The following is a 23856-nucleotide window of genomic DNA, read 5'->3' as shown; positions in this document are numbered from 1 at the left end:
TTTGGGTTGTGGGGGTGAAACCCATGCAAACACGGGGAGAATGTGCAAACTCCACACGGACAGTGACCCAGAGCCGGGATCGAACCTGGGACCTCGGCACTGTGATGCAGCTGTGCTAACCACTGTGCTGCCCTTGTTCTCTGGAATTTGAGAGTTATTGGCTGGTGTTCATAGGTTTTCTTATGACAGTATCTCTGTTGGTGGCTATTTGGGTCGACATATTAAGTTATTGGCATCATCCTAAAATAGCTTGAAAGTTCAGAAAGATTTAGAGAAACCCTTGTCCAATGGGGACTTAACTGTTGTGATGAGATCTAATCAGGTTAACAAGAAGCGCTATCAGGCCTATTTAGAAAGGTTATTTTGCAAAGACTCACCCAATTTTAGGGAGCTGCTGAAACAAGGTTTTGCAAGTCAGTTGCTGCGCTTCATTGTGGGTCAAATACATGTTGCTATATCTGGAAACAATATCACTGTCCTGGGTCAGACACAGATCCATGACTTCCAGTATTATTGCTTCATAAATTGATATGAATGTATTTACGCTCACTCTCCAGAATCTGTAGGAATTATAATCTGTGTGTTAACCAGTGAAAGTAGGCTTGCAGTCGCCAATAGTAGCAAACCCATTTCCTACAGGTTCAGGCATTACAAGATTGGCCTTGTTGGCGAACCCGCAAATAGATAGATCCCTTGTCATTTGCTCACCGTGTAAGCTTGATTTCAAAGTAAGGTGCATCTTTTTAAAAACTTCATCCACGGGATGTGGGTGTCACTGGTTAGACCAGCATATATTGCCCATCGCTAGTTGCTTTTCAGAAGGTGGTGGTGAGTTGCCTTCTTCAACCACTGCAGTATGCCGGGTGGTCTGTCCGGTTTTATTCCTTTTTTGTGTGTTCATAGCGGTTGAATACAACGGATTGGCTTGTTAGGCCATCTCAGAGGGCATTTATTTAGGAGTCAATCACATTGCTGTAGGTCTGGAGTCACGTGTAGGCCAGACTCTGAAGGACATCAGTGAACCAGATGGGCTTTTATGACGATCGGCAATGGTTTCATGGCCATCAACAGACTTTTAATTCCAGATATTTTATTGAGTTAAAATTCCATAACCTGCTGTTGTGGGATTCAAATCCGGGTCCCCAGATCATTATCCTGGGTCTCTGAATTACTAGTTCAGCGACAATACCGCCTCCCCTGCAGGATAGTGGCTACCCTGATCGGATCATTGGTCACTGTGTATCATGCGTACTCGGGTATGGGGCTAAGGCCCCCATTTTCAGACCTGAAATGTGTTTATCCCACATTACCCTGGAAGGGTAAGGTATCTCAGAAATTTGAGTAACAGGTGAATGTAGTCGTTTCATACTGCTACAATGCAGTAGCAACGGAAGTGCTATTTTCCATAAATGTGATCAAACCAAATAGACATTCTGCCTGCGTGGTTCATGAATTTCAATGCCAGTGCAATGTGAGTTACGCAGGCCGCATGTTCCAATGATTGACAAATCATTTCAACCAGCATATCCCTTCGGCTGTTCACAATAGGCAGATACTGATCATATCCAACCAGCCTGTGCTTGCAAAACTCAGAATATAAGGTTTAACGTTCGGTGTGATTCCACGATTGGACGGCACTTGTTGAACAATCCAAAATGTGCAGCTAAGAATTACACTGACACTGTTCCCAGCTTAGTTCAGGTGACCGCTATCTGAACTGTACAGCTCCCTTTGAATCAAACCCCATTTCTCTCACATTAATCTTTTGAGCCATGCATTAAACTCTAATCTTATTTACCCTCTGCTAATTTGCTCATGGTACAAGTCGTAATTCAGATATTATTACCTTTGCTCTGCTTTTTAATCTAGTCCCTGCTGCACATACAAACAGCCTAGTCCTACCTATGTCGTTGGCGCACACATAATCCTAAATCTACTCTCGATCACCAACAAAGAGATGGAAGGTGTCAACAGCAGTGGTATCAAGCTGTAATTACTGATTTATAACCTGTTGACTGATGCTTAGTTTGGGTTCTGCCAGGGCTGCTCCTTTCCTGACCTCATTACAGCCTTGGCCCTAATATGGATATGAAAGCTGAACTCCAGAGGTGAAAGTGACTGCCCTTGACATCAGTGCCGCATTTGACTGAATGTAGCATCAAAGAAACCGAGGAAAATTGCAAAGGGAATCAGGGGGAAAAACTCTCCATTAATTGGAGTCAGAACATACACAAAGGACGATGGTTGTGATTGTTGGAGGTCTATCATCTCAGCCCTAGGACACATCGCAGTAGTTCTCAAAGTTGTGTCCTCAACCCAACCATCTTCAGCAGCTGCCTCAATAACCTTCCCTACATCATAACAGAAGTGGCGATGTTCGTTCATGATTGTTAAATGTTCAGTACCATTTGCAATTCCGTGGATACTGAAGCAATCCATGTCATTGACTTCAGGAAGCAAAGTACTGTACACACCACTGTCGGCATCAACGGGACCGAGGTGGAGATGGTTGGCCACCTCCGTGACCCACCACTTTCGTTTACCATTAATGTGACGGGTGAGCCTGTTTGGTCCACGTGATCTCACTTGCTTTACCATTCAATGTTACATTTCTGCTAAGCTCATGATTTAAGTTCTCACTGCATTCTTTGAAAAGAAATTGAGAGGTTTGTCCTCAGAGTCGCCATGCCTTTGAAGTTTTGAGGGTTTTAAACTTTCATTTGTCAGTACTTCCCTTCATATAACACATGAGCTTTGCATCTTGATTTGCATTGGCTCAATTAACAAAGACATACCTCACAAAATCATCTTTGTTCCTGAATTCAGATTTTTGCTTTGTTTAAAACAATCTACCTTCAGTTCTTCACAGTCCTGTTGCCTTGATTGTTCGCAGCTAGAAAATGAAGGAATCTCTCCTCCGTGTACGTGCTGTGCACGTGGCCTGCTCTCAGCCGCTGCTACTGGCCGAAAGACAGCATCATTCCATTTAAAAGCCGGTCGCGGCCGCCATTCTAAATTTAAAAGCAGGTCGCGGACGGCATTCTCAATTTATATGCCAGTTGCGGCCATTGGGTGCTTCTCCCGAGATCGGGAATGCTGCAACCAATTGTTCTGCGACCCCCCCTCGACGCCCGCGACCCGCAGACTTAAAGCCCCGATATGGACGCCCTGCAGCAACTCATCAAGGTTCCATTCCAAACAAGTCACTTTCCAAACTTGTGACCTCTGCCATCTAGAGGACAAGGACAATAGGCGCATGGGAACACCACCACCTGCATTTTCCACCCCTCACCACCAAGCCACCAGTCCTTCACTGTCACTGAGTCAAAATTCTGAAACTTTCTAACAGCGCTGTGGGTGTACCTACACCACATGGATTGCAGTAGTTTAAAAATGTGTCTCATCATCCCCACTTCGAGGGAAATTAGTGAGGGAAAATAAATGCTGGCCGAGCCAATGATGCTTACATCCCATTAACAAATAAATAAATAATTTATTTTGGCAGTTTTTGTTCAGTGGTAGGACCTTGATGTTAGCTGCACCAGAATGAAACATTTTGTGGAAAACTCTTAATTGATTAAGGGTGTTTGAAAACAGAACCATTTGCCTCCCAATAACCGAGACAGAAGACAAATCACTTGACGGATGAACATTTTTCTTTCTGTGTGAGCATTTTTCAGATGTCATAAGTAACTGAAAAAGGTATAAACAGACAGACAGAAAATTGCATTTTTACCCAGTTTGGTAGCAGATGTGGGGCCCTTCACTGATAATGATTCCACAGTTTTCACTTCCATTCAGAATTCCTTCAATAATGAAGCAGCCCATGATAGATTAAAGCAGGACCTAATTAGCATCCAGGTTTAGACTGAAAAGCCGCAGGAAACAATCTTGCCACATGTTCCGGTTAATGACACGTTAATAGAATACCTACAGTGTAGAAGTAGGCCATTTGGCGTATCGAGCCTGCGACAAACCTCTGAAAGAGAACCCCACCAAAGCCCACCCATCCCCATAACTCTGCAACCCAATTAACCAATGGACACTAAGGGCAATTTAACATGGCCAATGCACCTAACTTGCACATTTTTGGATGAAAACCCATCTCATCCCTTCTAGACATTCAAGGGAGCTACCATTATCAAAGAACAAAGAAAAATACAGCATAGGTACATGCCCTTCGGCCCTCCAAGCCTGCGCTGACCATTCTGCCCGTCTAAACTAAAATCTTCTACACTTCCAGGGTCCGTATCCCTCTATTCCCCATCCTATTCGTGTATTTGTCAAGATGCCCCTTAAACGTCACTATCGTCCCTGCTTCCTCTTCCGGCAGCAAGTTCCAGGCACCCACTACCCTCTGTGTGGAAAAAAAACTTGCCTCGTATATCTCCTCTAAACCTTGCCCCATGTACCTTAAACCTATGCCCCCTAGTAATTGACCCCTCTACCCTGGGGAAAAGCCTCTGATTATCCACTCTGTCTATGCCCCTCATAATTTTGTAGATCTCTATCAGGTCGCTCCTCAACCTCCGTTGTTCCAGTGAGAACAAGCCGAGTTTATTCAAGCTGTCCTCACAGCTAATGCCCTCCATACCAGGCAACATTTAAAAAAAACTGCCCTCCATATCATACCAACAAAAAGGAAGGACGGTAGAAAGAGGGAAAATCGACCGTGGATATCTAAGGAAATAAGGGAGAGTATCAAATTGAAGGAAAAAGCATACAAAGTGGCAAAGATTGGTGGGAGACGAGAGGACTGGGAAAACTTTAGGGGGCAACAGAAAACTACTAAAAAGCTATAAAGAAGAGTAAGATAGATTATGAGAGTAAACTTGCTCAGAATATAAAAACAAATAGTAAAAGTTTCCACAAATATATAAAACAAAAAGAGTGGCTAAGGTAAATATTGGTCCTTTAGAGGATGAGAAGGGAGATTTAAGAATGGGAGATGAGGAAATGGCTGAGGAACTGAACAGGTTTTTTGGGTCGGTCTTCACAGTGGAAGACGCAAATAACATGCCAGTGACTGATAGAAATGAGGCTATGACAGGTGAGGACCTTGAGAGGATTGTTATCACTAAGGAGGTAGTGATGGGCAAGCTAATGGGGCTAAAGGTATATAGGTCTCCTGGCCCTGATGGAATGCACCCCAGAGTGCTGAAAGAGATGGCTAGGGAATTGCAAATGCACTCGTGATAATTTACCAAAATTCACTAGACTCTGGGGTGGTCCCGGTGGATTGGAAATTAGCAAACGTGACACCACTGTTTAAAAAAGGAGGTAGGCAGAGAGCGGGTAATTATAGGCCTTGAGCTTAACTTCAGTAGTAGGCAAGATGCTGGAAATTATCATCAAGGAAGAAATAGCGAGGCATCTGGATAGAAATTGTCCCATTGGGCAGACGCAGCATGGGTTCATAAAGGCAGGTCATGCCTAACTAATTTAGTGGAATTTTTTGAGGACATTACCAGTGCAATAGATAACGGGGAGCCAATGGATGTGGTATATCTGGATTTCCAGAAAGCCTTTGACAAGGTGCCACACAAAAGGTTGCTGCATAAGATAAAGATGCATGGCATTAAGGGTAAAGTAGTAGCATGGATAGAGGATTGGTTAATTAATAGAAAGCAAAGAGTGGGGATTAATGGGTGTTTCACTGGTTGGCAAACAGTAGCTAGTGGTGTCCCTCAGGGATCCGTGTTGGGCCCACAATTGTTCACAATTTACATAGATGATTTGGAGTTGGGGACCAAAGGCAATGTGTCCAAGTTTGCAGATGACACTAAGATGAGTGGTAAAGCGAAAAGTGCACAGGATACTGGAAGTCTGCAGAGGGAATTGGATAGGTTAAGTAAATGGGCTAGGGTCTGGCAGATGGAATACAATATTGACAAATATGAGGTTATCCATTTTGGTAGGAATAACAGCAAACAGGATTATTATTTAAATGATAAAATATTAAAGCATGCTGCTGTGCAGAGACCTGGGTGTGCTAGTGCATGAGTCGCTAAAAGTTGGTTTACAGATGCAACAGGTGATTAAGAAGGTGAATGGAATTTTGTCCTTCATTGCTAGAGGGATGGAGTTTAAGACTAGGGAGGTTATGCTGCAATTGTATAAGGTGTTAGTGAGGCCACACCTGGAGTATTGTGTTCAGTTTTGGTCTCCTTACGTGAGAAAGGACGTACTGGCACTGGAGGGTGTGCAGAGGCGATTCACTAGGTTAATCCCAGATCTGAATGGGTTGGATTACGAGGAGAGGTTGAGTAGACTGGGACTGTACTCGTTGGAATTTAGACGGATGCGGGGGGATCTTATAGAAACATATAAAATTATGATGGGAATAGATAGGATAGATGCGGGCAGGTTGTTTCCACTGGTGGGTGAAAGCAGAACTCGGGGCATAGCCTCAAAATAAGGGGAAGTAGATTTAGGACTGAGTTTGGGAGGAACTTCTTCACCCAAGGGGTTGTGAATCGATGGAATTCCTTGCCCAGTGAAGCAGTAGAGGCTCCTTCATTAAATGTTTTTAAGATAAAGATAGATAGTTTTTTGAAGAATAAAGGGATTAAGGGTTATGGTGTTCGGGCCGGAAAGTGGAACTGAGTCCACAAAAGATCAGCCATGATCTCATTGAATGGTGGAGCAGGCTCGAGGGGCCAGATGGTCTACTCCTCCTAGTTCGTATGTCCTAAATCTCTTCTGCACCCTCTCTGAAGCCTCCACATCCTTCTGGTAGTGTGGCGACCAGAATTGAACACTATATTCCAAGAGTGCCCTAACTAAGGCTCTATACAGCTGCAACATAACTTGCCAATTTTTATACTCGATGCCCTGGCCAATGAAGGCAAGCATGCCGTATGCCTTCTTGACTACCTTCTCCACCTGTGTTGCCACGTTCACTGACCTGTGGACCTGTACACCGGGATCTCTCTGTCAATACTCTTGAGGGTTCTACCATTCACTGTATATTCCCTACCTGTATTAGACCTTCCAAGATGCATTACCTCACATTTGTCCGGATTAAACTCCATCTGCCATATCTCCGCCCAAGTCTCCAAACGATCTAAATCCTGCTGTATCCTCTGACAGTCCTCATCGTTATCTGCGCTTCCACCAACCTTTGTGTTATCTGCAAACTTACTAATCAGACCAGTTACATTTTCCTCCAGATCATTTATATATACTACAAACAGCAAAGGTCCCAGCACTGATTCCTGCAGAACACCACTAGTCACAGCCCTCCAATCAGAAAAGCACCCTTCCATTGCTTCTCTCTGCCTTCTATGACCTAGCCAGTTCTTGTATCCATCTTGCCAGCTTACCTCTGGTCTCGTGTGACTTCACCTTTTGTACCAGTCTGCCATGAGGGACCTTGTCAAAGGCCTTATTGAAGTCCACATAGACAACACCCACTGCCCTACCTGCATCAATCATTTTTGTGACCCCCTCAAAAAGCTCTATCAAGTTAGTGAGACACAACCTCCCCTTCACAAAACCATGCTGCATCTCGCTAATGCGTCCACTTGCTTCCAAATGGGTGTAGATCGTGTCTCGAATTCTCTCCAGTAATTTCCCTACCGCTGACGTAAGGCTCACCAGCCTGTAGTTCCCTGGATTAATCTTGCTACCCTTCTTAAACAAAGGAACAACATGACTATTCTCCAGTCCTCCGGCACATCACCTGAAGACAGTGAGGATCGAGTCCATATTCCTTTATTTACTGGACCAGCTCTGACTGCAGGAGCAGACTAGCAACTGGATTCTCCATAACGAGATGCTGAACACCTGAATCTTCCTCAGTTCTTCTCTGATCATCTATAGAGCTCAAATCAGGAGTGTGATGGATTATGGAACACATTCCTATTTTCACCTTTTCAAAATCATTGTGATTATTTCTATTGGGTTTTCTTTCTGTTGGCCTGATGGCACTGCTGCTTTACAACGCCAGGGACCTGGGTTCGATTCCAGCCTTGGGTGACTGTCTGTGTGGAGTTCTCCCCATGTCAGCGTGGGTTTCCTCCTGGTGCTCCGGTTTCCTCCCACAATCCATGTACAGGTTAGGTGGATTGGCCATGCTAAATTGCCCCTTAGTGTACAATCGTTGCACGGGGATAGAGTGGGGAGTGGGCCTAGGTAGAGTGCTCCTTCAGTGGGTTGGCACAGATTCGATGGGCTGAATGGCCTCCTGTGCTGTATGGCTCTATGATTATTTGCCATGTCTTTGATGAGTGCCGTTGCAACAACACCTGAAACTCAATATCATTCAAAACAGAACAACCTACCCCACTCTTGATGCACCATGGCTGAGCCTCTACTCTCAAAACAATTCATTCCGGCTAGACACCAAGCTACATTGGTAATGTCACCACCTCTCCTCATCGCAACCACCACCTGTCTCCCCTGCAACTTTATAACCAATAAGGGAATATACAGCAATGTTACTGACTCATTATCTTGTGTTCAGGATGGGTGTCCGAGATAGTAGAGAAAGGTGACCGAAGGCTCTGTTTGGAATGGAGAACGATGGGTGGAATGGAATACGTACAGGATGCCAGAGTCAGAAAGATGAAGGGCATAGATTGGGATGTAGGACTGATATGAGATGTAGAGATTGGGTGGAATGAGCCCCAAAATGCTGCTATTTTCAGGGATCAAATCCAATCTAGTTGAGGGCCATTCTTTCCATACCACCTTCATCACTGTCTTTTAGTTGGGCTCCAATTGATAGTGTACCAGGATATTTCACATGAAACTGCCCTCACAGAGATACTGCTAGTTATTGTGCAAATTGAATTGAGTATAGACTTTCTTTGGCACATTGGTCCTCGTAGTTGGTCTGGATTTGACATAGATGCTTTCCCATCCTATATTTGTACTATTTGGATATGCTTGCTGCAGTGTGCACAGAATGTAGAATGGGAAAATACGAATACATACCTAGCAGTGTTGTCTTTTGTGTTTGCAAGATATTGACCTCTACATCATAAGAACATACGACTTAGCAGTAGGCCGTTCAGCCCTTTGAGTCTGCTTCGCCATTCAATAAGATCATGGCTGATCTGCTTCTGGTCTCAACTCCACTTATCTGGCTGCCTCACATAACTCTGTCTAACTCTATCTTGAATAAATGCAAAGACACAGCCTCCACTGCTCTCTGGGGATGAGAATTCCACAGACTAACAATTAATCACAAGCCCAATTATCTACCCCATAGAGTTATTGTTTTGGGAGAGTTAGTTTCAATTTAGCTTGAGGTCAGTAAGCTGGTACAATGGCCTCTGGGCTTTATGACATTCGGGCGTGATCTTCCGGCCTCGTTACACTCGCGCTCAAGCATTGCAAGGCAGGTGGATAGGGGGTGAGGCCAAAAATGGGAACCGCGCCAGACAGTTTGCAATGCAACCGGCCCGCTCCTGTAGGCGAATTTGGAATCTTGCCGTAGCTCAGCGAGAAACCAGTTATCACCACTCAAGCCTCATTTCCATACAATTAACGAGAGCCACCCATCATCCAACGGCCTCCTGTCATTCACCAGCCTACCCAGCAAGTGCACACTCTGGCGCCAATTGGTACTCCTTTTTTAAAACGTGAACTTGATGGAAGGACTTCTGTGGGGAGCCGAAGAGTTGAGTAGCAATCTTGCTCACAGGCAAAGAGACTGGGGGCACTGAGCTTGCCAACCCAGTGCTCGGCGGGTGGTGGAGGACCCTCTGCATGGGTGGGCTGCCATGGGAGGGTCGGGGGGGGGGGGTGGCTGGTGGGTGGGTGCAATCACTCGCGTCACCACCATGCCAATCCTTGGATCCCAACCCCATTCCGGGAGCAACACCTATCCCTACCCATCTGCCCCACCTATCCCCCATAATCCCCACCGACTGCTGAGGCCTCTGGCTGCGCGGCTGAAGGCAATCACTAATAGGAAATTGGCAGTTGTGGTTAAGTGAGCACCTGGCACATGTCAAGTGGGTTCCCGTGGGTAGGCGGGCTATGTAGCATGTGGGAGTCATTGCCTAGCATTCCAATCAAATCTTGAAGCCTGGACACTGTGTGGGAGTCGACACCACACAGGCAGGAGCCAACATCCAAACACCCAGGGGATGTGACACAGCTCCCGGGACACGACCATGGCCAGAGGATGGGTGGGTGGCATGGGAAAGGGGGGTGCCTGGCGAGACGGGCAAAGGGTCCAGGGGTCAGCCCGCATTGCGGAAGAAAGTGACTGAGGCAGCATGATGCAAAGGGTTGTTTAATGTGCTGTACAATACCCATTTACAATATGCCCCCCACCCCCAACCCCATCCCCCATGTAACCCCTCCCCCTTACCTCAGTGCCCTCAGTGATCCTCAATGTGCCTGGCCCTCCTAGCTCTACCACTACGTCTCGGTGTTTCCCCAGGGTACACATCTAAGGTGGATGCAGCCAGCTGCTTACCACGTCCCGGGCCTTCAATGGCCCTGGTGGGCATCCTCTGGGGCTGGAAGGCCCCGGCTTACTTGGCGATGGCACATGCGCAGCCATGCCGCCCTGGCCCGTGTGCTGACCCCAAGACACGGCCTCATCAGAGGAGTGGAACTCAGGAGTGCTGGTGGCAACAGTCGCCGTCTAATGGGACGGGCCCGGGTTGGCACTTAGCGCCCCCTCCACCTGGTCGGTGCCCATAGGGCCCTGGGGTTCACCTTGGGATGGAGGGCCAGCTGGTTCAGGCCCTGGCTGCCCCTGCATCATCTGGCTGTGCCAGCCCTGATGGTTCCCCATAGTCCGCACCATTGTGTTGATGCCCTCTGCGATGCTCCTCAGTGACTGGGGCACATCCCCCAGTGACCGGATCATGCTCTGCAGTGCCTCAGCCATTCTCATCTGAGAGCAGGACATGTCCCGCAGAACCCCCATCAAGGTCGGCCTGATACTTGGTGACATCCCCCAGTGAGGCAGATGTATTGCCGAGACCCTCAGCCATGACCGTCACCTTCACTCAGGGTGGGACTTTGGAGTCTACATCTTGTGCCCAGTGTAGGTCGTTGGTCCTGTTCACACTGCCCGAGCTGAATGCTGCCGCCATTGTGTCCAAGGCAACACTGGCTGCCTTGTGGCTCACCCTCGGGGAAACAGGACATCCCTCCTGGCCTCCACCGCGTTCAAGAGCCTCCGCGGGTCAGCAGCACTAAATCTTGGGGTTGGTCTTCTCAACGCCTTTGTTGCAAGCTGGATGGGGTTGGCTGAGCAAGTGTAGCTTGTGCTGCTCAACGTTGTTAGTGGGGGGGCTGGTGAGCATGGTCCCAGCGAATCGGCTGGTGAACCGACATTCGGGGCGAGAAGCCCATGAGACCTTGTTGCGTGGACCAATTAACGTTGAAAAGTGTTGCTGGCCTCCCTGGGCCAAGCACCGGGAAACACGCGGCAATTCCCGCTCGCTATCATGGAAATTTTTCCAGAGAATCGTGTCCTATCTAAATAGGTGATCATGTGGATTACCAAGTATCTGGAATATCATGTTTTCATGTGCACTTTTGGGCTCTGGAAGTATCATATGCTATCATGTTAAGCTGTATTCCTTCCTTACGGTGGATGTATATCATTTCAGAAATGAAGAAGTCCCCTCTTGACTTTGTTTTCTTTATGTAAAAAAAGCTGTCTGAGGATGACAATCAACCCTGAAGATGGAAAGATGATAAAGTGAACCAATGACAGATAAAGCATTGTGATTTCTGTGCAAAAAAACTTATCTCATCCAGAATTTATCTCCACCTTCATTCAGCTTAGCATCACAGTTTATACCCTTTGCCTTTCTGACTTGGACATTCTATGCATACCACATCCAATCATAAGTGTTTGTCCAGGATGTGCTGCAGTTATTACATATGCGAAGTATTGAAGGCAAGAAAAAATAGCTCAGTCTTAATTATTTAAAACTTTGTTTTCCAGGATTAGCTACACCTGTGGATCTGAAGTTAAAACTGATTCCCATTCTGCAGCATATGCATCATGATGCTACCCTCGCCTCCAGCACTCGGGTCCTTCTTCAGCAATTGGTGGCATTGTACCCTTCCACCAAGATGGTAGTAGTCACCCTACATACTTTTACACAGCTAGCTGCTTCATCACTGATTGATATTCCAAAGCAGGTAAGGATTATCTTTTAAAGTGCACTCATTCATTAGAAAACCACACATACAGTCCATTTAAATATTAGTGTGTTTCAGTAATTTACTCAGTCTAACTCAATGCTCTCTGCAGGGATAATGGTCGGAAATCATGGATAGGTAACTTGAGATCTTCTGTCCATAAAAGTTAAGTTAGTACTACTATCCACATGAGACTGCAGAAGCGCTAAATTGCCTTTAAGATACAATCTGTTTTTTTTCACTCTTTGACTTTTGAACTGTCATAGTTCCCTATGGTTATTTTGTTAGTGCACACTGTTATTCAATTTAAGCTGTGCAATATTGTTATTGGTTTATATTATTCAATGTGGTGAATTAATGAATGTTAAATATAATGAGCAATAACCTAGTAGCTGCTGAAAAGGTTGCCTTGTTAAAAAGGTTTGTAGAACTCTGTTAAGAAACTTATTTGAGAGGCCATGTCCCACCCATGATGCAGGACCCTCCAAAAATTGAAACAAGTATTTAGAAGACAGATAATAAAGAGAAGCAGTGATTAGGTGAACAAAGTTCTGATTTGAAAACCTGCAGAGGGTAGAAGAAAAGGAATAATGTAACGAGGACCCAAACAAACTGTTGTTTCACACAAGGATTTTGGTGATTTTTATAAAGAAAATACCATAGTCAAGATAGGCGTTGTAAATGTTCTTGAGAATTGATTTTGAACGCTTTTTTAAAAATGTGTGGTTGAAATTTTGGTACATTGTATGCTGTGACTAATTTGTTCTGTCTTCTGTCATGCTTTACCTATGTATTAAACAGATTGAGCTTTTGCTGCAATATTTGAAAGAAGACCCCAGAAAAGCTGTAAAGAGACTTTCTGTTCAGGATCTGAAATTGTTGGCCAATAAAACCCCACACATGTGGAGCAGAGCTAACATTCAGGTATTTTCAATTTAAATCCGAGCATGAATACCGAGAAATGGTTGACTGAATTAATTTGGCATGATTCTTTAAGGAATTGCTTAAGCAATTTTGGTTACAGTTAGTTGTCCTAAACATGCACAGTTCCACCTTTTGACCAGATGGTCCTTTTTAAAGTTATTCGAAAAATTCTTTGTTACCACGGTGTAGAAAAATGTGTACTTCAACAAATAATGCAATTTGATTTGGTTGTAGCTCAGTGGGCTAGATAGCTGGTTTGTAATGCAGAACAAGGCCAGCAGCGCGGGTTCAATTCCCCTAACAGCTTACCCAAACAGGCGCCAGAATGTGGCGACTAGGGGCTTTTCACAGTAACTTCATACTTGTGACAATAAAAGATTATTATTATTACTATGAGAGCCCATTGTGAATTGCTGTACTTTATTTAGGGCCTGTGTTTCAAATCCTTTTGTGCTCTCTCCTTGGCCATCTTCTGTCTGTGTCAAGGAGTAACAACAAGATAAGTGTTCAATGATGTTCCTGTATGATTGTGGACCAGCTATGAAGAAGCACATCAGCATGGCTTGGAAATAATTCTCTCTCCTTTCCTTTATCGTCCTGTGCACAGCTCAAACATGCTACCATGGCAATCACATGTTTAGGTGTAATTCAATGAGCCCATTTTGTTTTAAATAATCTAACTTTCTGGTGATATTATATCTCCAACACTTTATATGTCTTTGGAATGTCAGATTGTTCACCGGATCATACAGCACAGAAGCAGGCCACTTGGCCCTTTTATGCTTATGCTAATTCTTTTGCAAGCTACTGTTGAATCTGCTTACACTATCTGTCAGGCAGTGCATTCCAGATGGGAACAACTCATTGTGTAAAATAATATCTCCTCATCTCCTCTCTTCCCCATTATTGGCAGCAGAGCTTTCAACCATCTTAGTTGCACTTTCTTGAGCTCCTTGTTTAAACTTCACCACCTCTTCACCTTTTTAAAAACCTCCGGCACCGTAGGGTTTGACCAGGCTTTTGGTTACTCATTCTAATCTGAACCTTCCTGGCTTAGTGTTTGTATTCCTATGGCTATTTCTGAAGAGCCTTGGGCTATTTCTTCATATAAAAGTTACTTCATAATGCAAGTTGCTGATATATGTATGTGTTCACAGATAGTGCTAGGGGTCTGTTTAGGTTTGCTGCCTGATAGAATATCACCAGTGACAGATACAGTGCTGAAGCGTTTGGAGTCGGGATTGTTCAATACTTGTCATGATTTATAATTAAGCAGTTATTTCAATAACATTTATCCTTCTAAATCACAACTATTTGATGTTTAAAAAATTAAAGGTTTGGATGAAGGAGGTTCCTTCAACCTATTTGATCCCATCCTTGCAAAATACCAAATCTGTTGTCTTATTATTATAACATCTATATAAAAGCAAATTACTGCGGATGCTGGAATCTAAAACAAAAGAGAAAATGCTGGAAAATCTCAGCAGATCTGGCAGCATCTGTAGAGAGAGAAAAGAGCTAACGTTTCGAGTCCTATAATAACATCTAACTGTTTTTGGAATGATTTATCTTCAACGCTCTTCCTGATGACATAATGGTAACTTGCTTTTTCTCTTCCCTAAGGCACTGTGTGAATGTGCCCTACAGACCCCTTACGATAGCATGAAATTGGGTACACTTTCTGTTTTGTCCACACTCTCGGGAACTATAGCTATGAAGCAGTATTACTATAATTCACAAGGTAAGGCCGGTGATATTTTAAACTTTTTACTATTAGTGATTTTACTCATCTGTGTGAAATTGCTGTCTCCTTCCGGTGCTGTTCTTTGGTACTCTCTATTAATAGGTAGGTCAGATTGGGTTCAATTGTATATCCCCAAGCATGGCTTCCAAACTGTTCAATCCCCATTCAGTTGAGTTGAATGACAGTGTATTTCAAATAGCCGGGTGGGAAGGCTAGAAGAGGAGTCTAATCTCTCGACACTTATAAACTTTTACATACAGAGAAGCATCACAAACATACAACTCTAAACCCACTAACCACAGTTTCAATCTGGTATTTATGACCATAAGGCCTCTTAGACTATCGAGTCTGCTCCTCCATTCGATCGTGGCTGATATTTTTCTCATAACCCCGATCCCCTTATTAATGAAGAAACAATGTGGGAGCATAAGTGAATCTCCAGTTAATGCCACCAGCTGGATACAATCAAACACTCAATTAATCTTTTGGAAATTGTGGGTGGGATTCTCTGGCCTCCCAGCTTTGTATTTGTCGGCGGCGCACCGTTCTCTGGCGGCGGGTTCTCTGCTCCTGAAGCTGCCAATGGGAATTCCCCAGCTTCCGGGAAATCCGCAAGACGGGGTGCGCTGCTGTTGGGACCAAAGAATCCCGTTGGCGTGAATGGGCAGAGATATTTGGCATGTGTGTTTGACAATGGAAAGCATGCAGCCAGTGTTAACAGTCATTGGACGCGATCTAATGGCCTCGTTGTGCCTTACTCATCGACACGACAAAGCTGCTAAATCTCTTGAAATGAAATGAAAATGAAAATCGCTTATCGTCACGAGTAGGCTTCAATGAAGTTACTGTGAAAAGCCCCTAGCCGCCACATTCCGGCGCCTGTCCGGGGAGGCTGGTACGGGAATCGAACCGTGCTGTTGGCCTGCTTTAAAAGCCAGCGATTTAGTCCAGTGAGCTAAACCAGCCCGCTCATGAGATTTACATCATTCGGAATGCCTTACGAGATCTAACGAGAGCATTTAAATTTCTACGCCAGATTCTCCCCACGGGAACTAACAGCCTCGCCTGGGAGACCTCGCCATGGCATGATTTAAGCGTGTAGCAAACCCAGCACATTGGACGTCTCTGGGCAGTTGGGCTCTGCAGAGTGTTACCTGCTATATGCCCAAAACAGGATTCTGTTTTTTGGACGTTAAATCGCACCCACTGTCTCAGCTCACAAACAAAGATTGGAGGGGGCCTGTTGGCAGAAATGCTAAAGATTAACTGCTGCGGTACAGCATTTACTCCAGGGTCAGGTGTGGCGCGGAGTGGGGTCGGGAGGCACTTGCATTTATATAGTTCCTTTCACAACCTCAGGATATCCCAACACACTCTACCACCATTAATTTACTTCAGAAATGCTGTCTCCATTATACTGTTGGTAATACAGCAGCTAATTTGCACACTCTAAGCTTCCACAAAAACATGTTGAAAAACAGATAATCAATTTTATTGATAAATATTGACCAGGACAGCAACTCCGCTGCTGTTCAACATAGTGCCAATGGAAAGGGTCTTTTAAATTCACCTGAGGACGGATGGAGCCTTGGTTTAACAGGGCAGCACTCGCACAATACTGTACTTGAATGTCAGCCTATGAAAACAATGAGGAAGGAAATGGAGGGAAAAATATGTCTTCACTGGTACTTTTAAAAAATTACTATTAACACCTGTCTAGGTAATTTGTGAATCTAGGTCCTCGCTGTGTTACCCTAATGAGTGCGCCATTCACTTGGAATCTTTTTGTATCTTTAATCAGGAAGTGTATAATTACAGCACTTGTATATATTTAGTAGCTTACAGCACCCACTTTAAGAAAATTCTGTGTGGAAGTCCAGCTGAATGTGGAAATATCACTGAAATTGGTCATCTACTTTATTTGTAATATGAATATTCGATAGTTGCACTGTCATGAATTTGTTTCTGGGCTGGAATTGACAAAAGCAGTTCCAGGATTAAACCAAAAGCTCTTAACCTGCTTATTTATATTCCATTTTTTAATATAAATACATGATTGGTCTGCCTGATTTGTATGCTGTGTGATTGAAATATGAATGCAGCTAATTATGTTTGCATTTCTCCTCGTTTAAAAGGAAACACTCCTGCTCCAGTACGTCCTGATGACCTGATAAAACTTGTACAAGAGTGTTGTTACCATAGCAACAGTGCAATTGCAGCCCACAGTGTCACTGTTCTGACAAATGTAGCTTCCTGCTTAGAGAAAGGTAATCTTGAATAACAAATGTGTTGTGTTCCTTTAGGTTGATTGCAAGAATTTTAGAAGGTCTTTATGCCCAATCTAGGTTGAATAATGACTTTAAATCTTAATAATACAACACTGGAGACAAGAAAACAAATATGCATTCCCTCCATTCATGGAATTATCAATTGTAAAAAATCAGAAAATCATTCAGGAATCTAAATTGGAGATAAATTAATTTTATAATGAATAGGACCTATAAGTTTTTAAAATGGCATTTACAATCAAATGTGGACAAAATTTAGATATTGTAGTTTGTCAAATGAGTGGTCAGTGGAACCAGTCCATCGATACCGATTGTCCAAGTTAGTTTTGAGATGACTAGGATAAATTCTGTATCGAATATTCTGTTAATACTGCAGATCTGGTGCAAAATTATTCATGTCAGTATTGCATTTTTGTTAATGTTTACAATAAAAGCTGAAAAATCATTTTTGAAGGTAGGCAAATTGTACTTTAATCCTGCCCTTAGATTTAATATGCTTTTACTGCATGCCTTAAAATTTAGTTAGGACAAATCGACTCACCGATGGAAGTTGTGGGCAGATGCCGCCCTAACAACCATATATTTAACTAACCTATCGTGGAGCTTATTTAAATTTCTAGCTCCATGAGTCATTGGCGCTCTTAAAAACTAAAAATAAATGTGAGCCAACATGCAGCTTCACCTCTGGAGTGTCAATAATAGGAATATGTTTTAAAGTTCTTGCACTCGCTTGATTTTAAAATCATGTTTTGGTTACTAGTAAATCTGATTAAAAATAGAAAGCATCCCCTTGAGGACAATAATTAACTTAAACAAATTGATTTAAAGTACAATTATACAAAGTCATTTTTATCTTTATATTTCACAATCTGCACTCATATTGTTAAGCATGTAATTTTAAAGTAATGAATTTTGATTTTAATTTTTTTATTGGAAGAATCGATGATTCATTTTTTTGTTTCTAAAAGGAATGGATGAAAGAGTACAAGTGAACAAGGCTGAACCTGGGAGTGGCCTGAATTTGGTTCAGTGGAACACCCAAATTTAAGCATGGGAAGATAGCTGGTTAAAAAGCAGTAGTTAGAGTAGGAGCAAATTGACAGGAAGACATTACAGTCAGATTTGAGATTGAGAAAGCGTGTCCATTTCAGGGTCTTGAGTCTGCGCTGGGCTTCTGAAAAGTTAATAATCTGGCTGCAGGGGCGGCACGGTGGCACAGTGGTTAGCATTGCTGCCTACGGCGCTGAGGACCCGGGTTCGAATCCCGGCCCTGGGTCACTGTCCGTGTGGAGTTTGCACATTCTCCCCGTGTCTGCGTGGGTTTCACCCCCACAACCCAAAGATGTGCAGGTTAGGTGGATTGGTCACGCTAAATTGCCCCTTAATTGGAAAAAATGAATTGGATATTCTAAATTTAAAAAAAAAAAATTTTTAAAAATAATCTGGCTGCTGTGTTACATTAGTCAGACAACACTTCTGAAGTCTGTGTGTGTGAGTTGAAACAGACTCAGCAGCTAGTACATTGCAATCCTTTCGTTCACAAAGTTAGAACTCAGCTGCTCCATAAAGTGTCTAGGATGTTCCACAGACCGAGATCTTCTTGAATCTTACTGGGGTGTAGTCAGGGATTGTGCGTACGCTGGGGGAGAGGAGGAGAATTGAAGCAAAACAAGATGTGCAAGAGGAACTTGTATTTTTTTTTCTGACTTTTGTAAGATCCTGTCATAGAACTATGAGAGAAATCATCTAGTTGTATAGTAGGCTGTCAGGGCACTATCTGTTTGGTAGAATGTGCATGCGATTTGAGGGGTAGGATTACAAATGTGCAAGATTTTGCACAAAGTAATCTGTGAATAATGATGGTAGGTAATCGCAGTAAAAAGGAGAAAAACAAACTTAAATTCAAACCAGTAAAGGGGAAGAAAATTGATCAATAGTTTGATGGACACCAGAAATGTTGGTATAAAGTTATGCAGTCTTTGAGTATTTTGGAAACAAAACTTGATACGCGCAGGTAAATAAATTTAAACAAATATGACATAATTGAGTAAAGAAAATGCATACATAATGTTTGTACCTCTATTTGTGGTATAATTGTAAATTGATTTTTGGGTATCAATTAACTAGTGTATCAGAAAAACGGTCTGAAAATGGAGGTTTCATGAGTTTGAACTTCATCTTTTCACCTCTGGACCTGGTTTCTAATTTGTTGCGATGACACAATAAAGACCTAAAACAGCCAAAGTTGCATCACAGAAGTACTGTTTCCATATCTCATCTTGACATCCTTTGCACAAATAGAGACCAGGACAGAATAAGGGGATTTTGAGTGATCATTACAGTTTCAAAATGAAAACTAGCCAACAAGAAGCAACATGTGTTAAAAGTGGATAACCAAATGCACTGGTCTACCTGTATCCCAGGTACCAGCTGATAAGATTTTATAGCAGAGCACTTTAAAACAGTGGCAAGATAGGACAGAGTCAGCATGGATTTATGAAGGGTAAATAATGCTTGACAAATCTACTGGAATTCTTTGAGGATATAAATAGTAGAATTAATGGAGGGGAGCCAGAGGATGTGGTGTATTTGGACTTTCAGAAGGCGCTTGACAAAGTCCCGCATAAAATATTAATGTGTGGGGCAGCACGGTGACGCAGTGGGTTAGCACTGCGGCCTCACGGCGCTGAGGTCCCAGGTTTGATCCAGGCTCTGGGTCACTGTCCGTGTGGAGTTTGCACATTCTCCCCGTGTTTGCGTGGGTTTCGTCCCCCCTACCCAAAAATGTGCAGACTAGGTGGATTGGTCACGCTAAATTGCCCCTTAATTGGAAAAAATTAATTAGACATTCTTTTAAAAATATATATATATATATTAATGTGTAAAATTAAAGCGCTTGGGATTGGGGGTAGTGCATTGAGATGAATAGAAACTGGTTGGCAGAAAAGAAACAAAGAGTAGGAATTAATGGGTCTTTTTCAAATTGGAGACAGTGACTAGTGGGGTACCACAGGAAATGGTGCTAAGACCCCAGCTATTCACAATATATATTAATGATTCAGATGAGGGAACAAAATGCCATATCTCCAAATTGGCAGATGACACCAAATTGAGTGGGAGGATGAGCTGTGAGGAGGATGCAGAGATCCTTCAGTGTGATTTGGACAAGTTGAGTGAGTGGGAAAATGAATGACATTTAAGTATAATTTAGATAAATGCGAGGTTATCCACTTTGATAGCAAAAACAAGAAAGCATTCTATTATCTGCATGGCCATAGGTTAGGAGAGGGGAATGTGCAACGAGACCTGGGTGTCCTCTACACCAGCCACTGAAGGTAAGCAGCAGGCGGTAAAGAAGGCTAATAGCATGCTGGTCTTCATTGCAACAGGATTTGAGTACAGGAGCAGGGATGGCTTGCTGCAATTATACAGGGCCTTGGTGAGGCCACAGCTAGAATATTGTGTGCAGTTTTGGTCTCCTTATCTGAGGAAGGATGTTCTAGCTATAGAGGGAGAGCAGCGAAGGTATTTTTAAAAAAAATGTTTTTATTAAGGCGTTTATAATTTTAACAATTTTCAAGAGAAAAATAAAGTGAGCAACACACATCAAACCAAAAACCAAACCCAGCCAACATGGTTTACATACTCAATTCCCTTACCAATTTCCCACCGACAGCTTAATTTTTCCCAAAGACGTTGATAAATGGCTACAGCGAACTTGATCTTCTCGAGCCTGAGAAAATCGGCCATGTCACTAAACCATACCCCTGATTTCAGGGGTTCCGAGTCCCTCCAGGCCAAGAAGATCCGTCTCTGAGCTACCAGGGAGACAAAGGCCAAAGCATCAGCTTCTCTTGTCCCCTGGTCTCCCGGGTTTTCCGACACACCAAGCATCGCCACCTCTGGATTCGGAACCATCCATAACTTCAGTACCTTCGACATGACTTCGGCAAATCCCTGCCAAAATCCCCTAAGCCTTGGACATACCCAAAACATATGGACATGATTCGTGGGCTTCCCGCACACCACCCACACCAATCCTCCACCCCTTCAACGAACCTGCTCATCCGGGCCACAGTCATGTGCGTCCTGTTGACCACCTTAAATTGTATCAGGCTGAGCCTGGCACACAACGAGGACGCGTTGATTCGCCTCATAGCATCCTCCCATAACCCGACCTCCAACTTCCTGCCCATTTTTTCCTTCCACTTCCGCTTCACTTCCCCTATTGGGGCTCCCTCCCAGTCCATGAGCTCTTTATAAATTTCCGATACCTTCCCCACCCCACTCCAGTTTTCGACACTACCTTGTCCTGTACCCCCTGGGGCGGAAGGTGCGGAAAGGTTGAAACGTGCCTCCACACAAAGTCCCTCACCTGCAAGTAGCGGAACCCAGTCCCACCAGGCAGCTCGAACTCCTCCTCCAATTCCTTCAAACACGGAAAGCCCCCACCTGTAAATAAATCCCCAAACCGCTCGATTCCAGCCTGCTGCCACCCCAGAAATTCCCCATTCCTGGGATGGCAGGACTGACGTACGAGGAGAGATTGAATCGGTTAGGAGTGTATTCGCTGGAGTTCAGAAGAATGAGGGGGGATCTCATAGAAACCTATAAAATTCTAACAGGACTGGACAGGGTAGATGCAGGAAGAGTGTTCCCGATGGTGGGTGTGTCCAGAACCAGGGGGCACAATCTGAGGATACGGGTGAGACCATTTAGGACAGAGACGGGGAGAAATTTCTTTACCCAGAGAGTGGACTTCGTTACCACAGGAAGTAGTTGAATCCAAAACATTGTATGGTTTCAAGACGCAGTTAGATATAGCACTTGGGGCGAAGGGGAGCAAAGGATATGGGGGAAAGCGGGATTAGGCTATTGAGTTGGATGATCAGCATGATCGTAATGAATGGCGGAGCAGGCTCGAAGGGCTGAATGGCCTCCTTCTGTTCCAATTTTTTCCATGTTTCTAATCTATATTCTGATTGACAAGAATGAAACTTAACAGGTTGTAGCTAATTCTTATTCAGTGAGTTTCTAAAGTACAAACTGAAATGATGTTTTGAAACTGCCAAAAGGTTTTCTGCATAAAGCTACACCTTTACTCCTGTAAATAGAAAATAAAATCCCCCAAAAAGCTGTTCAAGTAGAAAATTGGTCACAAATACATGTTAAGTTTGATTATATTGTCCATCATTTGGGGTTTTAGTAAAAATATGTCATCCATTCATTGCAGAAAATTCTGACCATAGTATCTGTGGTGAGTCTGTTCTTCTGTAAACTGCTAACATTACAATTGGTAGGGCAGCACGGTGGCGCAGTGTTTAGCACTGCTGTCTCACGGCACCAAGGTCCCAAGTTCAATCCCGGCTCTGGGTCACTGTTCGTGTGGAGTTTACACATTCTCCCCGTGTTTGCATGGGTTTCGCCCCCACAACCCAAAGATCTGCAGGTGAGGTGGATTGGCCACGTAAATTGCCCCTTAATTGGAAAAAATGAGTTGGGCACTCTAAATTTATATTTTAAAAAACATTACAGTTGCTTCTTTCACTACCACCCATCATAATGACCTTCCTTTTCCAACTTCCCAATTCAAATATATCACGATGAAGTCCCTTCCTTGGTGTAGCTGTAGACACTGCGACTGGGTTTAAAAAAAAATTTAGAATATCAAATTCATTTTTTCCAATTCAGGGGCAATTTAGTGTGGCCAATCCACCTACCTTGCACATCTTTTTTGATTGTGGGGGTGAGACCCACGCAGACACACGGAAAATGTGCAAACACCACACGTACAGTGACCCGGGGCCGGGAATCGAACCCGAATCCTCAGCTCCATGAGGCAGCAGTGCAACAACTGCGCCACCCTGCTGCCCCTTATACTGTGACTCAGTTATACAAAACTTGATGTGAATTTGCTGAGGATAAGAACGTCCACAGTTTCGCCTTGTGTCAATACTACTATTGCATAGAAGAGAAATTACTTAGCCAGTATTAAAACTAAATATTTACAGTTCCCACCCTCCTACACTTAATAACTTTCTATTTGCTACTTATCACTGGAGATAGAATAATATTCAACTACCATCTACTTTATTTTTTGCTGTTTGCAGATTTTCTGTCTTTGGAACAAGATGCAGTTTCTGCCCTGCAATCTATCCTAGTCCTTTGCAGCCAGGAAAGTGGTGTAGGAGCACATAATGCTTTAAAGGTAAGGAATGAATTTGCTCATGGATGAGTGGGATGGATCATGTGAGAGCCCTATTACCACAGAAGGATTACTTTTGGCCTGCTCAGTATGTAGATGCAGTGCATTCTCTTCAATTTGAGTGTGGCAACCAAAAAAAAAAGAAAGGATTATAAAACAAATGTCTTTTTTTGTTGTACTGTACTTTTTCTCATCGGTGCTGTTTGAAATGAAAGCTGCAGTGTGTTTTCAGAATGTGTTGCCCTTCAATGGAGGCTATGTACCTCTTCTTCTTAACAGGATATATCACTGTGGCTGAGAGAGCACATTATTAGGTGGCTTGACATCAGGATGCTGCAAATGCTGATTTTCGTAGGAATCACAATCTTAATTTCTTTGTCCCTCCGTTACAGAAAGCTACCTGACTTGAGCAGAATTAATTTAAATTGCAGTTTCAGTAAAATAGATAAACTGCTAGAGCTATAATGAGGGTCGTTTCTTGTCGAGTCTATTTGAAGCCTGGGCCACTGGTAAAATTTACTGCCCGTTTCAATTGCAATGAAATCATTGCCTAAGAATAATACAAGGGG

General features: G+C 43.6%; 1 protein-coding gene across 1 annotated transcript in view; it reads left to right on the top strand.

Annotated features, from left to right (window-relative positions):
* ints7 (integrator complex subunit 7) overlaps positions 1-23856 on the top strand; it is a 74568-nt gene that overhangs the window by 22785 nt on the left and 27927 nt on the right. The window contains exons 6-10 of the mRNA XM_038810987.1: positions 11927-12126; positions 12928-13050; positions 14674-14791; positions 16930-17061; positions 23193-23290. Of these exons, the coding sequence (XP_038666915.1) occupies positions 11927-12126; positions 12928-13050; positions 14674-14791; positions 16930-17061; positions 23193-23290 (671 nt within the window). The remainder of the gene's footprint in view (positions 1-11926; positions 12127-12927; positions 13051-14673; positions 14792-16929; positions 17062-23192; positions 23291-23856) is intronic.

The sequence above is a fragment of the Scyliorhinus canicula genome, chromosome 1 (assembly GCF_902713615.1).
Source record: "Scyliorhinus canicula chromosome 1, sScyCan1.1, whole genome shotgun sequence".
Taxonomy (NCBI): domain Eukaryota; kingdom Metazoa; phylum Chordata; class Chondrichthyes; order Carcharhiniformes; family Scyliorhinidae; genus Scyliorhinus; species Scyliorhinus canicula.
Note: the sequence above shows the minus strand (reverse complement) of the source record. Positions and strands in the feature narration are given on the sequence as shown.